Raw genomic sequence first — 27473 nt, 5'->3', positions numbered from 1 at the left:
AAAGCTATGTCATTGTTCAATCATCATCAAGAAACATGGCTACTGGAACACAGCTCTACATTTTCAGGCAGTTCCCTCCAGCCTCTCCGCTACATCTTGAACAACAAGGTGATATCTACTTAATGCATAAGAATAACCTCCAGGATAACCTCTCAACTCTGTTTGGAATCTCTCAGCCACTGACACTTAGTCTCATTTCACTCTTCCCCCTTTGGTCGAGAAGGTTCTCTCAATCCCTTGATGTTGATTCTCAGCTCATTCTAGGGTTTTTCTCAGTCCCTTGATGCTGAGTCTCAGCTCATTCCAGGATTTCTGTCCCACGTTGCCAGGAAGGTCCATACCCCTGGGAGTCATGTCCTACGCAGAGAGGGGGAGGGTGGTGAGACTGCTCATCATGTTGGCTGGAGAGAGAGGCCACATCTGAGCAACAAAAGAGGCTCTCTTGGGGGTGACTCTAAGGCCTAAATTTTCAGTAGACTTGACCTATCCTTTGCGGGGATAAGTTTCATATGAACAAACCCCAAGACTGGGGGCTCAGCCTATAGCTTTGGTTGTCCACACTGCTTATGAGAATATCAAGAATTCAACTTGGGGAAGTTGAATTTCTCCCCACTCTCACCATTCCCTGAAGGGGGCTTGCAAATACTTTTCCAGTCACTGATCAAATCACTCTGGGATTCATTGGGGCATCACTCTGGACAAACCAACAAAATCTCATGTCCTACTTGAAATTCTAAGTACTTATGACATTCAATCAAACTATCTACATGAGTTATATCAGGAAATGCTCTAGTCAAAATATAAATTTTGTAACAAATAAACATTTTTTGCTTTAGTCTCACACATAAGGTGACATTTTAAAGTATTAATTATCATCTATTTTCAGGGGGATGAGATTTTGTAGGTTTGTCCAGAGTGATGTCCTGATAAATCCCAGAGTGATTTGAACAGTGAATAAAAAAGTATTTTCACAGTCCCCTTGGGGGAATGCTGAGAAAGGGGGAAAGTTCAGCTTCCCCATGTGGAGAATTCCTGATATTCTCACAAGCAGTGGGTACAACCAAAGCAACAGGCCGAGCCCTCAATCTTTGGGTTTGTTCATATGAAACTTATCTCTGCAAAGGATAGGCTAAGCTGACTTCAAATTAAGCCTAAGAGTCACCCTCAAGAGAACCTCTTTTGTTGCTCAGATGTGGCCTATCTCTCAGCCAATACAAGTAAACTCACTGCCCTCCCCCTCTCTACATGGGACATGACTCCCAGGGTTGTGGACCTTCCTGGCAACGTGGGACAGAAATCCTAGAATGAGCTGGGATGCAGCATCAAGCGATTGAGAAAACCTTCTCGACCAAAAGGGGGAAGAGAGAACGACACTAAATAAAATGTCAGTTGCTGAGAGATTCCAAACAGAGTCGGGAGGTTATCCTGGAAGTTAGTCTTATGTATTAAATAAATATCACCTTTTTAGTTAAGGTGTAATGGTGAGGCTGGAGGGAACTGCCTGAAAATGTAGAGCTGTGTTCCAGTAGCCATGTTTCTTAAAGATGATCATATAATGATATAGCTTTCACAGTGTGACTGTGTGATTGTGAAAACCTTGTGTCTGATGCTCCTTTTATCTACAGTATGGACAGATTAGTAAAATACATGGATTAAAAATAAATAAATAATAAAGGGACCAAATGTTAAAATAAATTTAGTATATTGAAATGCTAGTGATCAATGAAAGGGAGTGGTAAGGGGTATAGAAAAAAAAGGGAAAGAAAGGCTAAAATATATTGAGTAGGTGGAAATACTACTAGTCAATGAGAGGGAGGGGTAAGGGGTACGGTATGTATGAGTTTTTTCCTTTTTTTTTTATTTCTTTTTCTGAATTGATGCAAATCTTCTAGGAAATGATCATGGTGATGAATATTATGAGTTTGATGACTATTATGAGGTGATGAATATTATGATATGATATGAGTTTTTTGATTATATACCAAGAACGGAATGCTCACATGTAAGAATGTTCATGTTTGCATGTTAGATTTAAAAAAATAAAAAAAAAAATTTTTTTTAATGTATGACTCTAATAAAGTTACCTTTTTGGATGTAAAAAAATTGATTATGGCGATGAATGTACAACTATATGATGATACTGTGAGCCATTGATTATATACTTTGGATGGATTATAAAGTGAATGAATATATCTCAATAAAATTATATTTGAAAGATTAAAAAATACTTCTTTTGGACCATTTTCAGGTGCTTTGGGATATAAGGGAAACCTCTTCTTGACTCCTACCCAGTTCTGTTTTGTTTTGTTTTTTCCATTCACCAGGTGCTGCCCAGTGGGGAACCAGCACGGCAGCACTCTCTCAGCTTCTCTTCCTAAGGTCCAGTATGACGTGGCCACCAGTGATGGCTGGGTGAATTGGTCCCTTGGCAAGGGATAGTTGTTCCATCAATTCAGGCAAGTCATTTGATTCGGAGGAAATATGATACAAACAAGGGTCCACACACGTGAGTTTGTACCAGGTGCATCAGGTCTACCAGAGAAGTCTAACCTGATAGGCACAGCAGGGCATCACCAGTTAGAAATAGAACTTTGGAACCCAGTCGAGCAGGACCAGAAACCATGCATCCAGTAAAGAAAATCAGTAAAGAAAAGTCTTTACTGGATGCAAATAAACTCCTCACTAGAAAAAGGAATTGAAGAAATGAATGGACAATGTACAAAAAAAAAGACACAAAATGTTGGGGGGGGGGGTGAAACTCACTAGTAATAAAAAAAATTTTTAAACAAAACAATAAGGTTTCACCTACCAGTTTTGAAATAGTAAAAGATTGGTAATACCCTATTTGAAAGTTTGGGAAACAGGCATCCTCATAGCTACAGGTGAAATTCTAAACTGGCACACATATTCTAAAGAGCAACTTGACAAGTTTCTATCAAAAGTCTTAAATGCATATGTTTTTCTAAATCGGAAATTTTACTTATAGGGATTAAGCCTGAGGAGCTCTGCCCTCAGGTCCATGCTTCCTCTCCTCCGCAGCCCCACGTAAGTGGTGGCTGTTTCTTCTTCACAGTCCAAGACTCTAAGGGTAGGTAGATGCCACCTTGTTCATCACTGATGCCCCAAACCATTCTTCTTTTTCTAACTTCTCCCGCGCCCAGCTCCCTGAAGCACAGGCCAGCCGGTGAGCCACTGGCCTGCTCACCCTCCTCATCCAAGTCCTCTACCGACTTCCCAGGTACCGTGGTACATCAGCATGTACATACATCACCCTGCCCTGGTAGTCCCTGGGTATCCACACTTCAAATCTTTTACTTCAACCACCTCAACCACACCTCGCCTGGCCATACCTTAGGCTCTGTCAGGCCAACATCTGCTCACCCTTAAAACTTCAAGGTCAAGTATCCATCCTATTCCCAGAGTGATGCCTCCTATTTTTCCAGACCACTCACCACAACAATTCTTCAATCGCAGGAGCCTCCTATTCATTTACTCTACCATTTTCTCACTAGCATCACCACTTTGCTGACTCACAACTCTCTCCTTATCAGCTTAGGTTCCATGATTCATGATAATCAATTGCATGTACTCTCTATTCCCTTCACCATAATCACCTGGCAAAACTTATCAGAGTTACATACCTACTCCCTGCCTGCAAACATGAGTGGCAAAATAGCTGGGAAAGAACACACAACAGTCCCAAGTAGTCTTATTTTATAAACACAAACTCAAGTGGACTCTCTCATGACATTTCTCCAGGCAATCTAAATCTTCCACTCTCCTATAAAACTGTTACCTCAATTTCTCTCTCCTCAGCTCTCCCCCACGCTCTCTGCCCTTCTTACTCCCTTACTCTGAGCAGATAGCCTTGCCTCTTTTTTCATGAGAAAACAGTCAGAATTGAGAGAGCATAACCTAATCTCCCTACCACAAGGTACTCACACTTCACCTTCCCACCTCATTAAAATGAAAAGCCAATCCCTAATACTTCTGCATTAGATCCCATCCCCTCTCCCCAACTCACACTTAGCTCTTGCAATTTTAGCCTCCCTCCAACTACTTTCTGGATCTCTCCCACCAGCCTAGAAGCATGTGTTTCCAACAAGAATATAAGTTCCGCAAGGGCATGAACAGACTGTCTTATCCCCTTCTATAGCACTTGTGCCTGGAATGGTATTTGATATATAGTAGGCTCTAAATAAATATTTGCTAAATGAATGAATAAATCAGACAAATATGTAAAACTGTATATAGAAAAAGGTTCACAGAAGAAGCACACAGCAAATAAAAATGGAAAATAACCTGATGGCTTACTGGTAAATTACGTAACATTCACACTGGCATCTTATACCACCTTAAAAACTAGAATTTTGAGCAGGGGTTGGCAAACATGACTCACAGGCCAAATCTCACCTGCTGTCTATTTTTAGATGATCCAAGAGATAAGAATGGTTTTACATTTTTAAATGGTTGAAAAAAAAATCAAAAGAACAGTATTTCATGACACATGAATATTATATAAAATTTAAATCTCTGTGTTCATAAATAAAATTTAATTGGAACACAGCCATGCTCATTTATGTATTATCAGTGGCTACTTTCCTGCTACAATGGCAGAGGTGAGTAGTTGCTACAGAGACCCAAGGGCCCAAGAAAGCCAAAAATATTTATTATCTTGTCTTTTATGGAAAAAGTTTGCCAAAACTTGATTTAGAGTCACATTTATTGATATGGAAACGCTATCATACTTTGTTAAATAAAAAACTGCAAGTTTTCAAAATAGTATATATAATACATTCCTTTTTCTAAAAAAAATGTTTGCATTAAAAAGTCTAAAGGGTGAAATAAGTTTTACTGTCAGCTATGATTATTTTTCACAAAAGAATCTCAACTACATAATATGGAAGGCACAAGGATGTGCAATACATGATGGCTCCCCTTAAAAAGTTTGTAAGCTAGCGTCCCAGGAATACATCAGCATACATTCATTCCTTTCTTCCTTCCTTCACTATTCAACAAACAGTTTAAAAGCTGGGCACTCTGCCTGTCTCTGTGGTTGCAGCAGTGGAGAGGAAAATGTAATCTCTGCCCTCGTGGTGCTCACAATCAAGAAACTGGCCAACATTCAATTGTTCGTTCATTCATCAGTAAACAAATAAGTTATTAAGTGTCTACTGCACACCAGGCTCTGCCTAGATTCAGCAAATGCCATGAAAAATGAGAGAGAAAACACACATCTGTGCTTCCAGGAGTCTACTGTTCGGTTGGAAGTACAGGCTCCCCGTGTTAGGATGTACTTCATCCCCGCACTGACCACCACCTCAATGAAAAGAAAAGAAGAAAAGAAGTCTAGATGGATAGATACCAAAATCTAAAAACAGTGCTTATCTCTGGATGGTAGGAATATATCAGTGTATAAACTACTTTTATACTTTTCCATCATGTCATTAAATTTTATAAATACATATTATTTCTATAAACAATATTTAAAACACATTTTCCATTTGGTGGGTGGTAATGGGGATTCATTAACAAGTGTCTGGAACTCAGGTACACAGTTTTGGTGTACACCATTATCAATGCAAGCAAATGATCAAGAGAAGGCTTTGTAACCCCCATGGGCCTATACAAGTCAGATGTAAGACAGACTCCTGGCTAAAGTAATACATTCTCAGTTACCTCTCGGTAACGCCGAATTCAAGGGAAAGTCTATGAAAATTCTACATTATGCAGATAAGTTATCAGCATCATTCCAAACACTGCTGCCAATGTGAGGAGGCTCTTTTCTTCCCCTTAAGACAATATCAAACCAGGGAAGCCAGTTTCTTACCCTTTGTACTTTTCAAGGAGATTCTTAGCCTGCTCTTCAGCAAATAGAATCCCAGCAGGGCAGTCTGGAAAATCACCGGGGATGTTAGGTGACCTTTTATATTGAGAATGTACTAAAGACTCTTTTAATCCTCCAACTCTCGCACCTCGATAGATCTAAAAAAAAAATTTCAAAAAGACACTGTCAATTTACCTACTTAAAGTGAAACTGCTTAATTGTACAGGAAAAAACTGGAAACAAACTAAATATCCATCAAATGGAAAAATTTTTTTTTTGGGGGGGTGCATGGTCTGGAAATCGAACCCGGGTTTCCCGCATGAAAGGTGAGCACTCTCCCACTGAACCACCCTGCACCCTATAGAATGGAGAACAGATAAATATATTGTAGGATAATCCAGCAACAGGTTCCCATAAAATAGTGCAAATAAATAAAAGCTTCATCAATAACATGGCAAAAATCTCAATGTTGAGTGAATATAGCAAATTGCCAAAGGATATACACAGAGACATATAAAGTTATGGATATTTTATGTTTGGACAAAACATACTGAACAAATCTATAAGAGCATGTATGATAGTACTAAACACGAAAATCACTGTAGCAGTATCTACACTTTGAATATGGTTGAAATATTTCATAATAAAAAAAAAGAATTATTTAAAAATATTCCCACTCTTAATTGGGAATTAATTGAATTTCCTTTGCACTAGGCACAACTGCTAAGAATTAACTACCTGTACAGATCTAACAAATTCTTACATGCCTTTTATACGCTCTAGCATGAACATATCTAAACTAACCAGAAAGTTCACTAAATTTTCATAAAAATTCTAGCTGCGATTGATAAACTAGGAACAGAGGGTCAGCATTTTAAAAACAAAAACAAAAACAAATGTGCTCCATAAAAGTTAAGTCTTTAGCTTTTAAACTATAACAAATTTCTTCTACTGAAAAGCCTCAACATTGTGTTGCCTCTACTATTCAAAAATCAGGAAAACCTCAAGCATTCAAAGATGTCAACACAACTCTTATTCTCACTAATGAAAAACTGGCTCCAAGAACTAGATGTGTGAGGTTCCTGGCATACAGAATTATAGCTCTAAGGGCAGAAAAATAGCACTCAGTTTTTAAGTTGTGTGTGAAAGTCTGGAACGTTTTAAGCACTTAGTATTTATTAAGAATGTATTTTAAATGTTGCAACTGCTAGTTGGGAATCAAAAGTAACTTACAAATGGAATCCAGAAAGCCATGCCCCAGCCCTTCGGAAGTAGGACATCCCAGCCACTTCCCCAGCCCAGTCGGTCTTCACCAGTTACTTTTCCTGGTTGTTGAATCAAAAGTACAGGTATCTTGGATTCATGGGGACCTAAAACAAGCTGTGACCCAGGCACCAGCAATTCACTTCTCATCCGGTTTAAATCCTGAAGTGGAAGAAAAGAATTCAAGACAAACAACCCCAATCTTCTGGGAGATTCTATTGGGTCTTCCTATGAACAGCTTTAGAAAGGTAAATACCCTCTTCAAAAGCAAGGAAAAAACGTTTTCAATAAATAAATGTGATCCATTTTAAGTAAAAAGGGCCTCTCTTATGAGAAAGCTTATCCTCCTATGAGAAAGCTCTGGCAGAAAATACCAAATTATCTGAAATAAGTTTGCTCAATTTGGACTAGAGTATACTAGATGATTCAAAACTATAAAATGACATACATTCATTTGCTCATTTCTTTTTATCATGATCAATCATATATTTTGATACTCTATCTCTACATTTATTTTGATTTAGATTTGATATAATGAAGCACAAAGACAGAAAGAATTAAGTGACAAGTACCCAAGGAAGGCAACTGGAAAAACACTCTGGTTATTGAGAGTTGTCCACCAGCTCTGAAGGAGTTAAGACAGAAGGTGCCATAAATTATTATTAAGTGGAATGTAAAGAGTAGATAGTTACACATCCTTTTGGATTTTTCTTGCCTGATGTAAAAAAGGACATGAGAGGGCTACTGCTTGACTTAGAAAATTCTGCGAGAGACTGCCTGCCTGGTTGCTGGAAAGTGTGTTAACCTTATGAATGCTCTGCAATCCACAGTCACGTCCTGATTCTTCTTTTTCCCCTTCACTGGAAGTTTCCACTATTATCTATGCCGGTAATTCCAAAATATGCATCTCTTCAGCCCAGACCTTCTTCCTGAGATTGAAACCAGGCTCCCAGGCATTTGCTTCTGGGAAGTCCCTTAAGCCCCTCAAACCCAGCTAATCAATCCAAGGCTGAATTCAGCATCCCTCCCACATCTGCACTCCTCCTATATCCCCCACTGAGATGAAAGCTGTTGGCATTCACACAGTTCATTCATCCATTCAAATATTTATAGAGTACTTCTTATATGCTTGGTACTTTTCTTGAACCTGGACTCCAGCAGTGAACAAATCAGGCATGGTCCTCACTTTCTTTTTGCTGATAATCTCAAACCCAAGCTAGAACGTTAGGAGTAAGCCTCCAAGTCTCTTCTTATCTTATTCCCATTTTGCCATCTATTACCAAACCTTGTCAACTTTATCTTCCACAAAAACATATTAAATCCCATCCCCTCCATACCAGGCCTCTTCCCCAAAAGCCACATTTCAAGTCATACTTGGACTATTTCAAGGGTCTTCTTTTGACATCATCCAATCACTCTTCTTCTCTCCAGTGCGCTCCCCCACCATTTCTACTCCAAGTCTAATCCCCTCTCCCACAGTACTGCCAGAATGAAATCTGATCACATCATGGCTCTGCTTAAACCTTTCCATCTTCAAGATAAAATCTAAACCCTTAAGATGGCTCAACGTCTTTTATGATTTGGCCCCTCCCTATCGATCTCTTCAGTTTCACCTCCTGCCCCACACTCAGTTGCAAGCCACTGATGCAGATAGAGATTTATGAACACCACATCATCCTGTTTGGATGCTGTTCTCGTTTTCTACAATCCTTTCTCCACTGCAGTCTTGCCCCTAACCAAACAAGTCTGGTTAATTCTGACCACCCATCTGAAAGTCAGCTGCAATACCTCCATCCAGGATGCCTTCTCCTACTTCCCTAGCCTGGGCTCAGCACCCTTGTTTAGGCTTCCTCAGTAGTCTGTATTTCTTTGACCATATCCTATTTATCTAGACATTCATATCATCTAATACAGTGTTCAGCCTTTGGTAAGTGCAAAATAACATAAAATTAAGGAAGACATAGAACATTTATGGAAAACAAAATCAATAACAGACAATCATGTATTTAAACAATGAAATTATCATTTCAAGATAGTCTTTGTATCAAGTATTCTAGAGATTATTTTTCCCTAAGCACACAAAAAACCATAGTATGTATAAGTAAGGGCTCAACAAATAGTTTAAAGACAAAAAGAAGTCTAAGGGCAGTGTGATGGTGGCTCAGTGGCAGAATTCTCGCCTGCCATGCTGGTGACCTGGGTTCAATTTCCCATTCAGGGGTGAAAGTCTACCTGACAACATGGGACATGACTCCCAGGGATGAGCCTGGCCTTCCAGACCAAAAGGTGGAAAATTAATTAACAAAATAAAGGTATCAGTGGCTGTGGTAGTTAGATTCAGTTGTCAACTTGGCCAGGTGAAGGCACATAGTTTTGCTGCTGCGGACATGAGCTAATGGTACGTGAACCTCATCTGTTGCTAATTACATCTGCAGTTGGCTAGGAGATGTACCTGCTGCAATGAATGACGTTTGACTTAATTGGCTGGTGCTTAAATGACAGAGCTCAACGTAGCACAGTCCAAGCAGCTTGGCATACCTCATCTCAGCACTCGCAGCTCAGCCCAGGCCTTTGGAGATGCAGAAAGGAATCACCCCAGGGAAAGTAGTTAGAACCCAGAGGCCTGGAGAGAAGGCCAGCAGAGATTACCCTGAGCCTTCCCACATAAGAAAGAACCTCAGATGAAAGTTGGTTGCCTTTCCTCTGAAGAACTAACAAAATAAATCCCCTTTTATTAAAAGCCAATCCATCTCTGGTGTGTTGCATTCCAGCAGCTAGCAAACTAGAACAGTGGCTAAGAGAGTTCAAATAGAGAGGTTATTCTGGAGGCTATTCTTATGCAAGCATCAGCTAGATACTGCTAATTGCCCTGGTTTACCAATTCCAACCAACATCATTCCTGTTAACCCTAAAGAATACCTAGGGCTCTAACTGAGACACTACCAAAGTTTCATACACTAAAATTTACTTTCCTGAAACCTGTAGTCTCCGGAGGGTTCCTAGGCCAGGTAAGTCCTGAAACCTAGAGGGGCCAGCCTCTACAAGAATATCAACTAATTCTATCCCCATTCTATATTGTGTCCTCTCCTTTTCAACATGAAAAAGTTAGAATGGGCATAGCCCAAAGATACCTATAGAGTGGGAGAAGGATCAAAGGAGAAGGAGGAGTTGTAACAGAGAAGACAGGATTTAACAGATGAGTATGATTGCTGAATCACTATTTTGATATTTCTTTTAGCATTTAGTGTTTTGGAGCAGGTAGAAGGAAACACTTGAAATTGTGGAATGGTAACCATGCCAGACTTTGAAGTCTCTTCTGTAACTACTTGTTAAAATACACTTTGAAAATTATTGCTTTTTTTTTTTTGTATATACATTATATTTCACAATAAAAAAGTTAAAAAAAAAGTAAAGTCTAACAAATTCTATAAAGTATGAAATAACATTTTATGGTGTCTAGAATGAAAACCTTTAACCTGTCATCCCTGACTTTACCAATAATCCCTATACCATTAGTTACCTGATCCGAGATTTTATTCTCTGTGACACTCTTACAGATTGATTGGTCCCAGATAAAGCTATGCGTACACTCCACGGGAACACCCTCCAGAAGCAGCTGTCTAACTTTCTCATTATCTAAAGGGAAAAGAAATAGCTTTCAAGCCACATCCTCTAGATCAACGAAGGCAAACTCTAAGAGTTGCCAGAAGAAATTTATTACAAGAAAATACCTGATAGGCATTTACTTAACTTCTCTAGAAGAATACACTTGACAAGAAGTTTTTCTTATATCTGGTTTCATAATTTATGAACTAGTAAAGGCTCCTAAACCTTTTATTTTTACACCTATGATTAGTGTATAAAATGCAAATATCACATTATGTTGTCTCTAAAAAAGCCTAATTTCACATTTAAGATTATTCATACTTTAAGAACCACTGCAGAGGTGAACAATTTCTTGATACTATGCCAAAATAGACAAAGACCAATTAAACAATATATCACAACAAATCAGCAAATACTAAGGTTACTAAATACTAAAATAACAAATAGTATAACTGAAATTTTATTTGTAAATCTCACCTAGAAAACCAGTTACTCACAATAGTGCAATGCTGTGTGAATGAAATTGAAAAGATTTGCAAAAACACAAACACATTATTATTAATACTTCATTCAAATTCAAGAATCAATGGTCAAGTAGTAAACTTTTTCAAAGCAGAAAATGCACCATCACTTCAAGTTCTTCATGTACTCTTTCTTTTCAGAGCACTCTAATTCTCAGTACACACAAGGAGATTCAGAGTTTGTTACCCAAATGAGGCAAACCCTTCTTTATGGTTTAAGTAAGACCAGAATTGGTCTTTTAGTATCTAAGTCAAAATAGGCAAAGAATGACTTCAGATACAGAAAGACAGTCTGGAATATGTCATTATGACATCATCATGGCATGACATAAGCAAGGATTAATTCTTTATCATCAAAGTATATTTCTAACCTTAGTTTCTCTTCCTAAATGTTATGCATGTTATTAATATTGGTATATAATACTAACTCCTTAAAAAACTTAATTCTTTATGTAGCTTACATGCTAAATAAAATACTTCTCCAAAGAGGTTACTAAGCCAAATTTCAATGAAATACCACAGCAAAGACTAAAAATACAGTGAAGTAAGCTTTTATAGTTGAAATTAAATCATGTTTTTCAAGGTAAACTTTAATTTTACTTCAATTGATTCATATTAAGATAAAAGCCATAAAAGGGATTTCATATATAATTGCTTCATTCCAAAAAAAGGACGTAAAGCAGCCAGGGAAACTAAGTAGAACTGAACTATAGCTTTAAGGCAATTTTTACCAAGTCACTATACAGTGACACAGCAGACACAACTGCACCAGACGTAGTGCCATCAGAAAAGAAAAGGAAAGACAAGAAAGAGGCAATGGCTCACTGATTAAAGTCTTAGGTTTGGGAATTAACTAACTTACCCATATATCTTCAAACTCCTTTCTCATACCATCCACCTTTCATGTGAAGATTTGACAGAATAATGTATTGCTCACTTAATAACTATCTAACTACATGCAGAGAGGTAAAAAAAAAAATTCTGAAGTTGTTATACATGCATCTTTATATTTTTCTCCAAAAAATTCACAGGCTAATTTTAATTATCCTTCCAATCAAATGTGTTTATATGACATAAATACAATGAGACATTATCACAACATCTGCAAATCCCAGATGAGAATGAAATTTTAAACAACCCTTACCCACCTTCCTGTCACGCCAACCCAACAACTCAGGTCACCCTACTCAGTTTAAACCAAAGCATCTCACACTTCAGCACCTGGGATGGCCTTGCCAGGATTCGAACCTGGATCATCTGTATGGTCAGACAGAGGCTTCCACTGAGCACAAGACCAGCTGCGGGTGCAGATCCCTTCCTAACAAATTCTAAAATGCCAGGCATTTTAACAGAACTCAGTTTGCAGAGAGATGGGTTTTACATGGTACTAAAAGTAGAGAACTCAAGAAAAAAAAATAAACATCAGGCCACATGTTTACAGTTAAAAGATACTTATATACACACAATCTTCTTTGTTCAGACCAGCTCAACAGGCAGGTAAAGACTGCCCTCATTTTCTACAGATGAAGTTACTGGAGAGGTAGAAGAGACAGAACTCTTCTAACGTGACAAGACTGCTCAAAATATTAAGAAAAATCAGGGGTTGTTTCAAGAACTTTACCTTGGCATTTTTCTGGATTCGGTAAAGCTTTGGACCTCTTTTGAGGCAAATTTATTCGAGGATCCCCAACTGTCAGTCCCAGAATAGTACCTGCAGGAATTTCTGCTGGTGATGTTACTCCTTTAGCAAAACAAACAAACAAAAAACAAAAAACAAAAACAAAAAAAGCTTACAGAAAGTTAGTCACATTAAAACACATATTTGCTTATACCTTCAAATCTTTCAGATTGTCCAGTGAAACTTTCTTCCTGCGCTAATAATTTAAAAACATGTATTCTCTTCGGGGAACTGATACTTTAAGAAAAAAAAAAAAACTAGAATTCATAAAGTGCCAAGAGTTTTTGGTAAAAAACACTAAACAAACACAAAACAGGTTATTCTGCCACAGGAACATGTGTGCTTCCACCAGTGACAACCGTAGTAGCCCTGAGTACAAAGGCGACCTGTGTACAGGTGCACGAGGTTGTAGTTCAGTACCTGGTGCTTAACAGAACACCAGTTTTTAGAATGTTAATATCTCACTTGTTTGTTTCATAAACATGAAAATCGTGTTCATTCACTAAGTTAAGGCACCTCTTGTAATTGCTGCCCTTGCTGTATATTGTAACAGCTGCAAGTTTAAAAACTGACACTACAGGTGAGTAGCCCAACTGCAAAGTGCTCCTTTGACACACTCCCTCCTCCTCTTTCCTCCCCCAAGAAAGCCCATTGTGCCCTCTGTGTACCTCCCAGCAACTCAAAAATGGCTTCTTGTCTGTGATGAAGAGCAACACTATCAGGATTCTTACAGGTTTCAATCCACCAATGGTGAGGGGTCGTCTCTGTCTCCTCTCCCTCCTGAAAAACAACAACTCCTGTTACCAGACACATAATGAATCAGAGCTTTTAATTGTACGATTGTGGTATCAGCCCCTACTCTTCCCCCCCCTCCCATGTGGGAATGTGTTAGGGGAAACAAGGAAAGTTACCACTACATTTAGCACTGTAATTAACACCAAACCAATACTGCTCTAAGCGGAGAAAGGACCCAGTATTACCCTTCTCTCTAAGTGTCACATACCAGTAAAGACATCATGATTTTCAAGAGAGACTTCCCAGCTAAGCAATACAATGCTTGCAGTCTCTCTCAAGCACAGCACCAACCAGATCGGCCTTTTCTTCAAGCCCCACTGCCAACCGCATCACTGCCTACTTGAGCAGTAAAATGTTCCTCACCACGGAAAACCAAACCAATGCTCTCTGAAGAAATCTTCAGGTGAAGGATGTATTATTACTGTAGCATTCCTGGAACTTCCAAATGAGACACACACAGGCACTTCACTTATATATTTTCTGGGCAGAAATAGGAATTCAGCAAAGCTCAAAGAGTCTTGCTTCAAGTTCCATGTGCATGCCAAGGAAGAAAACTGAGAGCCATGATTCACAATGAAGCTCATTAAGGTAGGATGCATACCTAGAGACCTCAAAGAGGCAACTCATAACATATACATCATGTATCTGAGACACACTGAGGTGGCAGAGTTAAGTGGCTTATTACAGACTCTGGAACCAGACTTCATCTGTTCAAACCTTGACTCCATAACATAATAGCTACAGTGGGGCACCCACTAGGTGCCAGGCCCTGGGGACAGAGCAAAGAACAAGGCCCACCCTGTCCTTGCCATCAAGGAGTTCACAGCGCAATGAGACACAGACACTACATAAATACATAATCTATCGATCTAAATTGATGAAAGGTGCAAAATGCTATGACCCTAACAGAGGGCTATTATTTAAGTTGGGGGGGGTCAGGAAAAGGATTCTGGACAGAAATGATATAGATGCTGAAACCTGAAGAATGAGGAATTTGTAGCCAAGCAAAGAGTGATGAGGCAGAACAGTCAGGCAGGTGGAAGAAAAGCAGATGCAAAGGCTCTAAGGCAGCTGTGCTGGTTTGAAAGGATGTATATCCCCTAGAAAAGCCATGTTTTAATCAAATCCCATTCCATAAAGGCAGAATAATCCTTATTCAATATTGCATGTTTGTAACTGTAATCAGATCATCTTCTGGAAGTGTGATTTAATCAAGAGTGGCTGTTAAGTTGGGTTAGATGACGGCATGTCTCCACCCATTTGGGTGGGTCTTGATTAGTTTTTGAAGTCCTATAAAAGAGGAAACACTTTGGAGAATGAGAGTGATTTCTGAGAGAGCAGAGAATGACATAGCCACGAGAAGCAGAGAGTCTACTAGCCAGCCACCTTTGGAGATGAAGAAGGAAAATGCCTCCCGGGGAGCTTCATGAAAGGAAATCAGGAGAGAAAGATAGCAGATGACACTGTGTTTGCCAGGTGCCTTTCGAGCCGAGAGAGAAATCCTGACCCTGTTCACCATGTGCCTTCTCACATGAGAGAGAGACCCTGGACTTTATCAGCCTTCTTGAACTCAAGTATTTTTCCCTGGATACCTTAGATTGGACATTTCTATAGACTTGTTTTAATTGGGACATTTTCTCGGCCTTAAAACTGTAAACTAGCAACTTATTAAATTCCCCTTTTAAAAGCCATTCTGTGTCTGGTATATTGCATTCCAACAGCTAGCAAACTAGAACAGCAGCCATCCAACTGACACGTTCCAGGACCTGAAAGAAGGCCAATATGGCTGAAGCACAGAAGCGAGGAGGATTTTCTCTTCAATACAATAAGAAGCTGTTGAAAGACTTCTAATTAGGAATTAATACAATATGAACAAATGTTTAAAGATCACTCCACCTCCAGTATGGAGAAGGGACTGAAAAGGGGGAATAATGGAAGAAAAAATGAAGCTGTCCCAGTATTCCAGGCAAGAGACAATAGTGATTAAGCACAATCTCCAACCAAATGCTGGCTGAGCAATAAACTACTCTAGTGCAGAGATGATTTCTAGGAAAACAGAATAAAAAATAATCACAGTCATCCCTCGGTCTAGAAGACTGTGTGCTTGCTCAAGGCTGTACCCTCTAAGGATGGTCCAAGAGGGACCATTCCAAGTTCCTGGCTGAGCATGAGGCAAAACCCCCCATAGTAGCCTCTAAGCCCCACACACATTGGTGGTAAAGCACAACCTCTGATGAGCAGGACAGAGGTTATATACTGCAGGGGAAATGGACTTCCCACCACACACATAAATTGAAGAAAAAAGAGAGAGAGAGAGTGAGAATAGTGGTTGAGACCCCACAAAATATACATCACACTAGCACATACTTACAAAAAAATTCATATACAATTTCAGGGATTTTAGGGGCTTTCTATTACCTAGCCATGGACCAGAAGTTAAAACCCTTCTACCAGATTCGTAAGAAACTGTAAGTGTCGTTTATATTTAAATAAGAGCAGTTTGTTTTCTGGTGCCTGCCCATGCAAAAAAAAAAAAAATCTAAATAAGAGCAAATCAATTACTTCTCACATCCACTCAAGTTAGCTCTTTCAGGATAAGTTTTGATAATAAGCATACATAGGAAAATAAACATTTATAAGTCATGTCCAAATTTTACCAAACAGTATACCAAGATTCACAAATTTACTAGAATAACATAATCAGAATAAAACAATACAGTCCCATTTACTCTTACAATGTGGACAGAAGCGGCTTTTAGCGCCTCAGTTAGGATGGAGTGGGAAAGTGGACCAATCAGTCGGTATCTGTTCATCTCCATCGTCAGGTCACTAAAACAGAGAAAAGGTCTTAAAATGGAAACTTCCATTATAAACAATGTCTGTGCCTTTGGCAAAAACCGGAGCAAGCATTCCCTGACAACTGTTAGCAGGTTCATGGCAAATTCAGCGTGTACCTGATTATAACGCCTGTGGTTGGAGAGACCCAAGAGTATGGTTGAAGATGATCTCTAGTTCCATCACCCATAACTTTTTTCACTGGTTTAGCATTTTCTCCATCATCTTTCCGTTTTCTTTTCTTGCTCATTTTCTCATCAGGCAGTGTGGCCTGACTTTTTCCTTGGGGCGGTGGCGGAGGCGGGTCGGGGATGCAGACGGTTGATCTGACGGGTTCCACACACTGGCACACTGCTTTCATTTCCTCCAAGATATCCTAAAGACATATTCAAACTTTTCACTTGGACAATTTGAAATTTAAGTACTTTACAACTTCACGTTGATTTAGTTTACGTTAGGTTTTATTCCTTTAAAAATTCAACTTTCAGTCCTTCACAAATTATAGACTAAATTCATTATCATCAAAAACATTTTTGGGGTTTTCTTTTTTTTCACTGGAAGCAGCTAGTCAATGCACAGCCAAAGCCTGAATTTTTGGGGTTTTCTGAGCACTGCAAGGCACTGTGAACAAAAAAGAACTTCTAAATGTTAGAGATTATGAAAACAACACAAACACTCTGACCTAATTTAAAAAACAATTAGGAGAAAAATTTTTAAATGTACAGTTCACTCTATAATAGCAGTAAGTATGTCAAAGAAGAGAAGCACAAGCTAAATGCAGTATTCAAAACTACCAGAATTACTCAAGGCAACTTCTCATAACCAAGTAGGCTCTCACAAGCATCTATATACCCGCTTCCCAATCTAGGCATGGTGGAAGCATTAGTCCATATGCAACAGTGTGAACCTTTGCATGACAGGGTTGGTTTTCATCTCTACTATCAATTCAATTACAGCTTACTAAAAACTGAGAGGTCAAGATTTGCTTCATTTAATATTCATACAATTTTCCCCTATATTCAAATATCAAACTATGAGCCATACTTCCACACTATTTAAATTTCCGTTTTATTGATTTTCAGAAGTAATTTAAGAATGTAGCAACAGAATGGTGGGAAAAGTATCTGAAGGACTATACCTGTTTAAGAGTGGGATGGAGCCAGATCCAAAGCTGCCTGTTCTCAGACATGGCCCCAGGGCTCCTCTCAGGCTTCCAAATAAATGTCACAGGCCCAAGCATTTCTCTGGGATATTTGTTTGCTCGGTAAAGCAGTAGACTGCCTTGGCGCTTTCCAGACAAGCAGTGAACTGCGGCGAAAGTCAATCCTGACACGAACAAGAGCAAAATTCCATGAGTCCAAGTGTTGAGACTACAGTATTATTTCCTTATAGACATACTGTTATTTGTTGTCTGTCCCATTAGGGTTAAAGTTTTGTTCTGATCATTGCTTAGATCAAATCCTGGGCTACAACAGACTCTCAATAATATTTACTGAATGAATGAATTAATGAGAGTTTCGAGTTTTCTTCCCGGCTAAGTTCACTACCCAGAATAACGGTTCTCTTACTTTACACTTGACAATGTTAGAAACAATGTAAGAGTCACCCTAGCTTTCCTTAAATTAACATACTCATTGGGGACAAAAATACAACGGTCTTTTTGTTTGTTTTAGGGCTTTTGGGTCAAAATTTTTTTTTAATTTATACTCTATACCAGTATGCAAAAACTTCCCTGTTCCCCCTTTCTCCATTCACTGTAATCTCTACTTTCTGTCTGCAAATTTACTTTTTTTAGATATTTCATATCTATCATACAATATTTGTCCTTCTGTGCTGCTTAGTTCACTCAGCATGATATTTTCAAGGTTCAACTTTGAAACAAGTTTACCTGTGTCTGTGCTACACATTTGAGAAAGCGCTTTTAGTATTTCTTCCTCTTTGCCCTTCAACTCCAAACAACAATAGTAGGATAAATCCTGCACAAAGGGGGAGACAAAATTAAATATTTATGAATTCATAGGGGATAAAATTGCTAAGGAGCCAAAAGCCAGAGGATATCTTACTCTAGGAGTCCAAGACAGAAAAAATTACTAAAGCTACCTTTTCATAAGTTCACATCTAAACACTGCCAATTCTTGTGACATTAGCAAATATTATTAAACTAATCTGAATCCAAATAAAATGGTTCAGGAGCTCATGGGTGGTCCAGTGGTAGTATGCTCACCTGCCACATGGGAGGCCTGGGTTTGATTCCTGGCCCATGCACTACCCCTACACCACTGCCCCAAAAAGAAATGGTTCACATTATTCATAATTTCCATTTGAAAGCTAAGTTTCAGGTCCTATTTTTCAAGAAAAAAAAAGTTTTTATCCCATATTCATAGACAAGTTCTAAGTAGGAAATTAAAACTGCTGCTTCCAAGTAAAGGATTATTCCTGCGCAGAATCTACCCAAATTAAGAAACCGGAAGGAGAATAAGCAAGATATCAATAAATTCTACAAAATTATGCTAAGGTTGCTCACTTTGGTTACTAATCCAGGACCTTACCATCACCTAAGACAAGATCCCAGAGACAAAGTGCTGTAAAAATTAATTTATCTCACATTCCTCCCACTCTCAGCTTGACTATAACATGCAACTTTCACCGAGCAATGTATAAGGAAAAAACAGAGTAATGAGAAAAAAACCTTCCCATCTGAATGAACTAATGAAATCAATACCTTAAAGAACTGTAAAAGTTATTCACTGAAAGGTTCCTTGAGTACTTGAGGGTTAGCTCTTTACACAGACTGCATTTAATCCTTTCAACTACTTGATGAACCAGCTACTGCCGTTACTTCATTTAACAGACGAGGACACCGAGACACAGAGAAGGTGTAACCTGAACAGTCATGGAGCTATAAAGTAGAGAAGGCAGCACCTGAATGAGGCTGGCTGATCCAGAACCAACCGTGCTGCCACAGCACCTTTAAGCAATTTCAGCAAACTCAGCAACTGGAACTAAGTGGCAGGATACAGCTAAGACTCGGACACACCCACATGAACCAGTGCTGCCATTCACACTCAGAAATTTTCTCATGAGCAGTGACTCACTCTCAGCCAGTGGTCAGATGAACCTTACCTAAATTTGTGCACCTGGGTGGCAATGTAACCAAGAAATCAGGATTTAAGGCATGTTTTGATTACTGAATCATTACACAGATATTCCTTTTTGCTTTCTGGTATATTGAAGGAGACTGAAATCTCTAAATTGTAATTCAGCTGCCTTGATTTCTGATACTGATTGCACAGCCTTTATCTTTTGCCTCTGTGATTGTAAAAACCTTGGAACTAACCTTCATTTGTACCCATTTATCCAGTTTTTCAACTCTGAAGTCTTGTAATCATGAAAGACAGCCCCTAATGTTTATTAATGAAGTCTTGGGTCAGCCCAGAACGAATACACCCCAAGTCCAAAGTTATCTTGATAACCAAGACTGATCTAACCAAAATGGGCCCACCAGCATGCACAGTAGCTTAGACTTTAACCTATAAGTCACCCATACTTCATTATAATACTAACTATAGTGCCCATCATCATATTAAGGCTGCCATTTTCTTTCATATTTTCTGTAACTAAGTATGTAATCAATCTGCACATGCTCAATAATTAGACCGCCTCTACTTATATCAACTGGGGCCACATTATCCAAAACCTGCCCATCTTTTAATTCTATAAAATCATCAGAATTACTGTAGTTTGGGGACAAGATTTTGGGCCGAAAGGCCATCTGATCTCCTGTTGTGTGCCCAGTAATAAACTTTTCTCTCTTTGAAACACTGGTGTCTCAGGAATTGGTCATTTGAGTGCATCAGGCAAAAGAATCCACTATCTTTGTCCAGTAACAGTAGCAGAGAATAATGGGGAAGGGTGTGGAACTCTGGAGTCAGACCACCTGGGGTCAAATCTCAACTTCAGAACTCACTGATTGTACTGTTGTGGACAAATTAAGTAACCTTTTTGTATTCTAAGTTTCCTCATTTGTAAAATGGAAACCACAGTAACTACAAACTTCATACTGCTGTTGTTTTAAGGATTAAATGAGTAAACAAATAAAAAGCATTCAAAATAATATCTGGCATATAGTAGGAACTCAACATTATTTGTTACTATTAGCTTTTATTTTTTATTATTTAGGATTGATCAAATGTATAGAAAATATCTGATTACTCAGCAAAAATCCTGCCCCGAATGAGAAGTAACTCATACTCCTGGCCTGTCTTAAAATTTGAGAGATGACAAATATAAATAAGTTTTTGAGTGAACTACTTCAAAGGTATGAATCCTGTACAAAGAGTGTATAAGCTCGGGGTACTGCTTTTGCATGCTATGGAATATGTTTAACAAGAAAACATCAACAGAACCACAGTAACACTAGTGATAAATAATGGGGGGGAGAGACAAGAGTTAAGGAAAGGTTTAGATTTTCTATTTGGTGAGGGTGCTTTCACTGGTTACCTTTTTCTTGGGAACAATGAAACTATCTAAAATTGAGAATGTTGTTGGACTGTTCACTTCAGACATCATACATGATATCTAATGAATAGAGGTGGCTGAAGGATACACTGACTGAGAAGGAGACTGGCAAATGAAGGGTATACATATTTGTGCTGCTAAAAAGAGGAATGGAGTTGTGAGGTTTGCAACATTGTGACTGAAACTGTGGGACACTTGGTGAGGCAAAATAAGTTCAAATATATAGCTTAATGTAATGCCTAGATAAATCCCAGAGTATATTACGCAGATAAGGAAAAAGTATTGGCAAAGTCCCCTGAGGGATGGGAGAAAAAATATGCAACTATTAAACTTTACCACTGGAGAAACCCCTGATACTGTGTCAAACATTAGGGACACCCAAATCAGTAGGCCAAGACCTTGATCTTGAGGCTTACTCTTGTGAAGTTCATGTATGTAGCAGAGAAGCTTAGCCTATCTATAGGTATGCCCAAGAGTTACTTCTGGAGGACCTCTTTTGTTGCTCAGATATGGCCCCTCTCTCTATGCCCAACTCTGCAAGTGAAATCATTGTCCTCCCCCTATGCGGGACATGACACCCAGGGATGCAAGTCTCCCTGGTAGCATGGGAGATGACTCCCAGGGATGAGTTTGGCCCTGGCACCATGGGATCAACAATGCCTTCCTGACCAAAAAGGGGAAAAGAAGTGTAACAAACAAGGTATCAGTGGCTGAGAGAGTTCAAATAGAGTCAAGAGGCTACTCTGGAGGTCACTCTTATGCAAGCTTCAGTTAGACATTGCTATGTACCATATCTTGCCAAACCACAACCAGAACAATTCCAGCCAACCCTAAAGAACACCTAGGACAGTAATAAGATTCTACAAATGTTCATGCACTAGGGTTACTTTCCAGAAACCTACAACCTCCAGATGGTCCCTAGACCAGAAGAGTCCTGAAATGCAGCGGGACCAGCCTCTCCGGAATATCAACTAGTACCATGCCCCCAACCCATATTATCCACAGCCCCTTCCAACATGAATAAGTTAGAATGAGCCTAGACCAAACACCCCTAAAGAGTAGGAGAAAGATCAAAGGTGATGGTGGAGTTATACAGAGAAGGCAGGGTTTAACAAACAAGTATGATTGCTGAATATTGATATTACTTTTAGTCTCCAGTATCTTAGAGCAGCTAAAAGTAAATGTATTAGTTAGGGTTCTCTAGAGAAACAGAATTAATAGGGAACACTTGCAAATATAAAATTTATGAAAGTGTCTCACGTGACCGTAGGAACACAGAGTCCAAAATCCACAGGGCAGGCTGCGAAGCCGATGACTCCAATGGATGGCCTGGATGAACTCCACAGGAAAGGCTCACCAGCCAAAGCAGGAATGGAACCTGTCTCCTCTGAGTCCTCCTTAAAAGGCTTCCCATGATTGCATTTAGCATCACTAATTGCAGAAGACACTCCCCTTTGGCTGATTACAAATGGAATCAGCTGTGGATGTAGCTGACGTGATCATGACCTAATCCTATGAAATGTCCTCATTGCAACAGACAGGCCGGCGCACGCCCAATCAGATGAACAGGTACCACAACTTGGCCAAGTTGACACCTGTCCCTAACCATGACAGTAAAAATCTAAAATGGTGGAACTATAATCTATATCAAAATCTGAAATTTGTTCTACAAGTAATTGTTGTGATGTGCTTTGAAATTTTTTGTATCTATTTTTCACATAAAAGAAAAAATACATATTTCTTCTAGACTCCAGTGTTTTGGAGAAGCTAGAAGGAAATATCTGAAATAGTGGAACAGTAACCCATAACAAATTCTGAAATCTGTTCTGTATCTACCTGTCGAAGGGTACCTTGAAAATTTTCAGTTCCTTCTTTCTTTTCTTTGTGTATATGTTACATTTAACAATACAAAACATTAAAAAAAATCTATTGTGATGACGAATGCACAGCTATATGATGATACTATGAACCACTGATTGTACAATTTAGATGATTATATGATATGTGAATATATATTTCTCAATAAGGTTGCATTTTAAAAAAAACTGAGAGATGGCAGAGTACAGTGGAATAAGCAAGCCTGAGGAATCAGCTGTCCAGGTGCTACCCATGTCACCAACAAGCTGGTTGGCTCTGAAAGTTTGACTATAATCTATGATTTCTGCTGCTGAGTTTTCAAATTAAAGGCTAATCAAAGGTTCTTGCTTTGACTATTCTGCTAGATTGTTCTCAAGATATATCAGAAAACACTAACACCAACAGCTTTCAAAACTTGGCCACCAAGAGCTCCAAGGTACATAAGACAGACACTGGCAAAACTGAAGGTGACAGATGTTTCAACAATAACAGGAGACTTCAATATACCACTCTCCTCTATAGACAGAACAACCAGACAGAAGATCAACAAGGAAATAGAGAAGTTAAATAACTTGATAAAAGAATTAGACCTAACAGATATATATAGGTCACTGCATCCCAAAGCACAAGGATATACATTCTTCCCTAGTGCTCATAGATCTTTCTCCAAGATTGATCATATGCTGGGGCACAAAACAGGTCTTCATAAATTTAAAAATACCGAAATTATTCAAAGCACTTTCTCTGATCACAATAGGATGAAGCTGGATCTCAATAACCACCAAAGAATGAGAACATTCACAAATATATGGAGATTAAACAACACACTGTTAAACATCCAGTGGGTGAAAGAAGAAATTTCTAGAGAAATCAATAGCTATCTGGTGATAAATGAAAATGAGAATATAATTTATCAGAACTTATGGGATGCAGCAAAAGTGGTGCTGAGAGGGAAATTTATTGCCTTAAATGCTTATATTAAAAAACAAGAAAGAGCACAAATAGACAACTTAGTAGCATACCTGGAGGAAACTGAGAAAGAACAGCAAACTAACCCCAAAGCAAACAGGAGAAGAGAAATAATAAAGATTAAATCAGAGATAAATGAATGGGAGAACAAAAGAACAACAGAAAGAATCAATAAAACCAGAAGTTGGGTCTTTGAGAAAATCAATCAAATTGATGGGCCACTAGACAGACAGACAAAGAAAAAAAGAGAGAGGATGCAAATAGACAAAATTAGAAATGAGAAGGGGTGCATTACCACAGATCTTGAAGAAATAAAAAAAATCATAAAAGGATACTATGAACAACTATATACCAACAAACTAGAAAACTTAGATATAATGGACAAATTCCTGGAGACACACAAACAAGCTATACTGACTTAGGAAGAAATAGAAGATCTCAATAAACCAATCACAAATAAAGAGATTCAATCAGTCATTAAAAATCTTCCTACAAAGAAAAGCCCAGGGGCAGATGGCTTCACAGGGCAGTTTTATCAAACATTCCAGAAAGAACTAACACAAATCCTGCTCAAACTTTTCCAAAAATTTGAAGAAAAAGAAACTCTGCCTAACTCATTTTAGGAAGCTAATATCATTTTAATACCAAAACCAGATAAAGACGCTATAAGAAAGGAAAACTACAGGCCAATCTCCCTAATAAACATACATGCAAAAATTCTCAATAAAATATTAGCAAATCGAATCCAACAACACATTAAAATAATTATACACAATGATCAAGTCAGTTTATACCAGGAATGCAAGGATGGTTCAACACAAGAAAATCAATTAACGTAATACAGCACATTAACAAATCAAAAGGGAAAACTCACATGATCATCTTGATTGATGCTGAAAAAGTATTCAACAAAACTTAGCATCCTTTTCTGATAAAAACACTCCAAAAGACAAGAATCAAAGGTAACTACCTCAATATGATAAAGTAAATATATGAAAAACCAATAGCCAGCATTGTACTCGATGGAAAGAGACTGAAAGCCTTCCCCCTAAGATCAGGTATAAGATAAGGATGCCCACTATTAATCAACATTGTGCTAGAAGTTCTAGCTAGAGCAGTCCGGCAGGACAAAGAAATCAAAGGCATCCAAATTGGAAAGAAAGAAGTAAAACTCACATTATTTGCAGATGATATGATACCTGAGAAATCTACAGCAAAGTTACTTGAGCTGACAAACAAATGCAACAAGGTGGTAGGACATAAAATTAAATGTGCAAAAATCAGTAACATTTCTATACACAAGCAATGAGTTAGCCGAGGAGTCAGTTAAGGAAAAAATTGCATTCAAAATAGCAACTAAAGGAATCAAATACTTAGGAATGAACTTAACTAGGGATGAAAAGGACTTGTACACAGAAAACTACATAACATTGCTAAAAGAAATCAAAGGAGATCTAAATAGGTGGAAAGATGTTCCTTGCTCATGGATAGGAAAGCTAAATATAGTTAAGGTGTCAATTCTCCCCAAACTGATCTACAGATTCAACACACTACCCATCAAAATTCCAACAACCTACTTTGAAGATTTGGAAAAGCTAACTACCAAATTCATCTGGAAGAGAAAGAGACCCTGAATAGCTAAAAGCATTCTAAAGAAGAAGAATGAAGTGGGAGGATTAATACTCCCTGACTTTAAAACCTATTTTAAAGCCACAGTGGTCAAAACAGCATGGTACTGGCACAAAGACAGAAGTACTGACCAATGGAATCAAATCAAAAGTGCAGAAATAAACCAACAAATCTATGGTCAAGTGATTTTTGACAAGGCCCCCAAATCCTCTGAACTGGGACAAAATAGTCTTTATAATAATTGGGCATGGAAGAACTGGATATCAATAGCCAAGAGAATGAAAGAGGACCTCTATCTTACACCCTACCCAACAACTAACTCAAAGTGGACCAAACACCTAAATATAACTAGCAAGGTAAAGCTTCTAGAAGAAAATGTAGAGAAACATCATCAAGACCTAGTAATAGGAGGTAGCTTCCTAAACTTTACACCCAAAGCACAAGCAACAAATGAAAAAATAGATAAATGGGAACTCCTCAAAAGCAAATGCTTCTGACCTCAAAAGACTTTGTCAAAAAGGTGAAGAGGCAGCCAATTCAATGGAAGAAAGTATTTGGAAATCACATATGGGACAAAGGTTTGATTTCCTGTATATACAAAGAAATCATACAACTCAACAACAAAAGAACAAACAATCCAATTATAAAATGGGTTAAAGATACAAATAGGCATTTTTCTGAAGACAAATAACAGATGACTCAAAAGCACATGAGAGATGTCCATCTTCACTGGCTATAAGGAAATGCAGATCAAGACTACAATGATTATTTACAATTGCGAAAAGATGGAAACAGCCAAAATGTCCATCAACAGATGAGTAGCTAAACAAACTGTGGTATATACATACGATGGAATATTATGCAGCTGTAAGACAGAATAAAGTTATGATGTATGTAACAACATGGATGGAATTAAAGTCATTATGCTGAGTGAGATTAGCCAGAAACAAAAAGACAAATACTGCATGGTCTCACTAATATGAACTGACATTAGTGAATAAACATGGAGAATTTCATTGACAACAGAGACCATCAGGAGATAGAAATAGGGTAAGATATTGGGTAATTGGAGCTGAAGGGCTACAGATTGTGCAATAAGACTGAATAGAAAAAACTCAGAAATGGACAGCACAATACTACCAAACTGTAACACTACCTAACTGAATGAAGCTGCATGTGAGAATGATAGAGGGAGAAGGGCTGGGGGCACAAATGAAATCAGAAAGAAAGATAGATGATAAAGACTGAGATGGTGTAATCTAGGAATGCCTAGAGTGCATAATGATAGTGACTAACTGTACAAATTTTAAAAATGTTTTTTCATGAGGAAGAACAAAGGAATGTCATTACTACTGCAGGGTGCTGAAAATAGATGGTAATTAATATTTTAAAATTTCAACTTATGTGTGAGGCTAAAGCAAAAAAAATGTTTATTTGGTACAAAATTTATATTTGACTAGTGCATTTCCTAATATAACTTATGTAGACAGCTTAATTGAACACCATAAGTACATGGAACCTTGAATAGGACATGAGATTTTGTTGGTTTGTCCAGAGTGATGCCCCAATGAATCCCAGAGTGATTTGATCAGTGAATAAAAAAGTATTTGCAAAGTCCCTTTCGGGGAATGGTGAGAACAGGGGAAAATTCAACTTCCCCAAGTCGAATTCTTGATATTCTCACAAGCAGTGTGGACAACCAAAGCTACAGGCTGAGCCCCTAGTCTTGGGGTTTGTTCATATGAAACTTAACCCCACAAAGGATAGGTCAAGCCTACTTAAAATTAGGCCTAAGAGTCACCCCCAAGAGAACCTCTTTTGTTGCTCAGATGTGGCCTCTCTCTCCAGCCAACACAACAAGCAAACTCACCACCCTCCCCCTGTCTATGTGGGACATGACACCCAGGGGTGTGGACCTTCCTGGCAATGTGAGACAGAAATCCCAGAATGAGCTGAGACTCAGCATCAAGGGATT

At 38.5% G+C, this 27473-nt stretch overlaps 1 protein-coding gene across 2 annotated transcripts in view; it reads right to left on the bottom strand.

The window, feature by feature from the left end:
* POP1 (POP1 ribonuclease P/MRP subunit) overlaps positions 1-27473 on the bottom strand; it is a 58510-nt gene that overhangs the window by 13323 nt on the left and 17714 nt on the right. The window contains exons 6-14 of one of the 2 annotated variants that reach the window (XM_077167301.1): positions 18414-18501; positions 17664-17851; positions 16645-16901; positions 16426-16519; positions 13564-13675; positions 12839-12958; positions 10611-10726; positions 7061-7252; positions 5831-5985 (exon numbers count right to left, since the gene is read on the bottom strand). In XM_077167301.1, coding sequence (XP_077023416.1) covers positions 5831-5985; positions 7061-7252; positions 10611-10726; positions 12839-12958; positions 13564-13675; positions 16426-16519; positions 16645-16901; positions 17664-17851; positions 18414-18501 — 1322 coding nt within the window. The remainder of the gene's footprint in view (positions 1-5830; positions 5986-7060; positions 7253-10610; positions 10727-12838; positions 12959-13563; positions 13676-16425; positions 16520-16644; positions 16902-17663; positions 17852-18413; positions 18502-27473) is intronic. The other variant, XM_077167302.1, reaches the window with a different exon arrangement.

Source organism: Tamandua tetradactyla, chromosome 6 (assembly GCF_023851605.1).
Source record: "Tamandua tetradactyla isolate mTamTet1 chromosome 6, mTamTet1.pri, whole genome shotgun sequence".
Lineage (NCBI taxonomy): Eukaryota > Metazoa > Chordata > Mammalia > Pilosa > Myrmecophagidae > Tamandua > Tamandua tetradactyla.
Note: the sequence above shows the minus strand (reverse complement) of the source record. Positions and strands in the feature narration are given on the sequence as shown.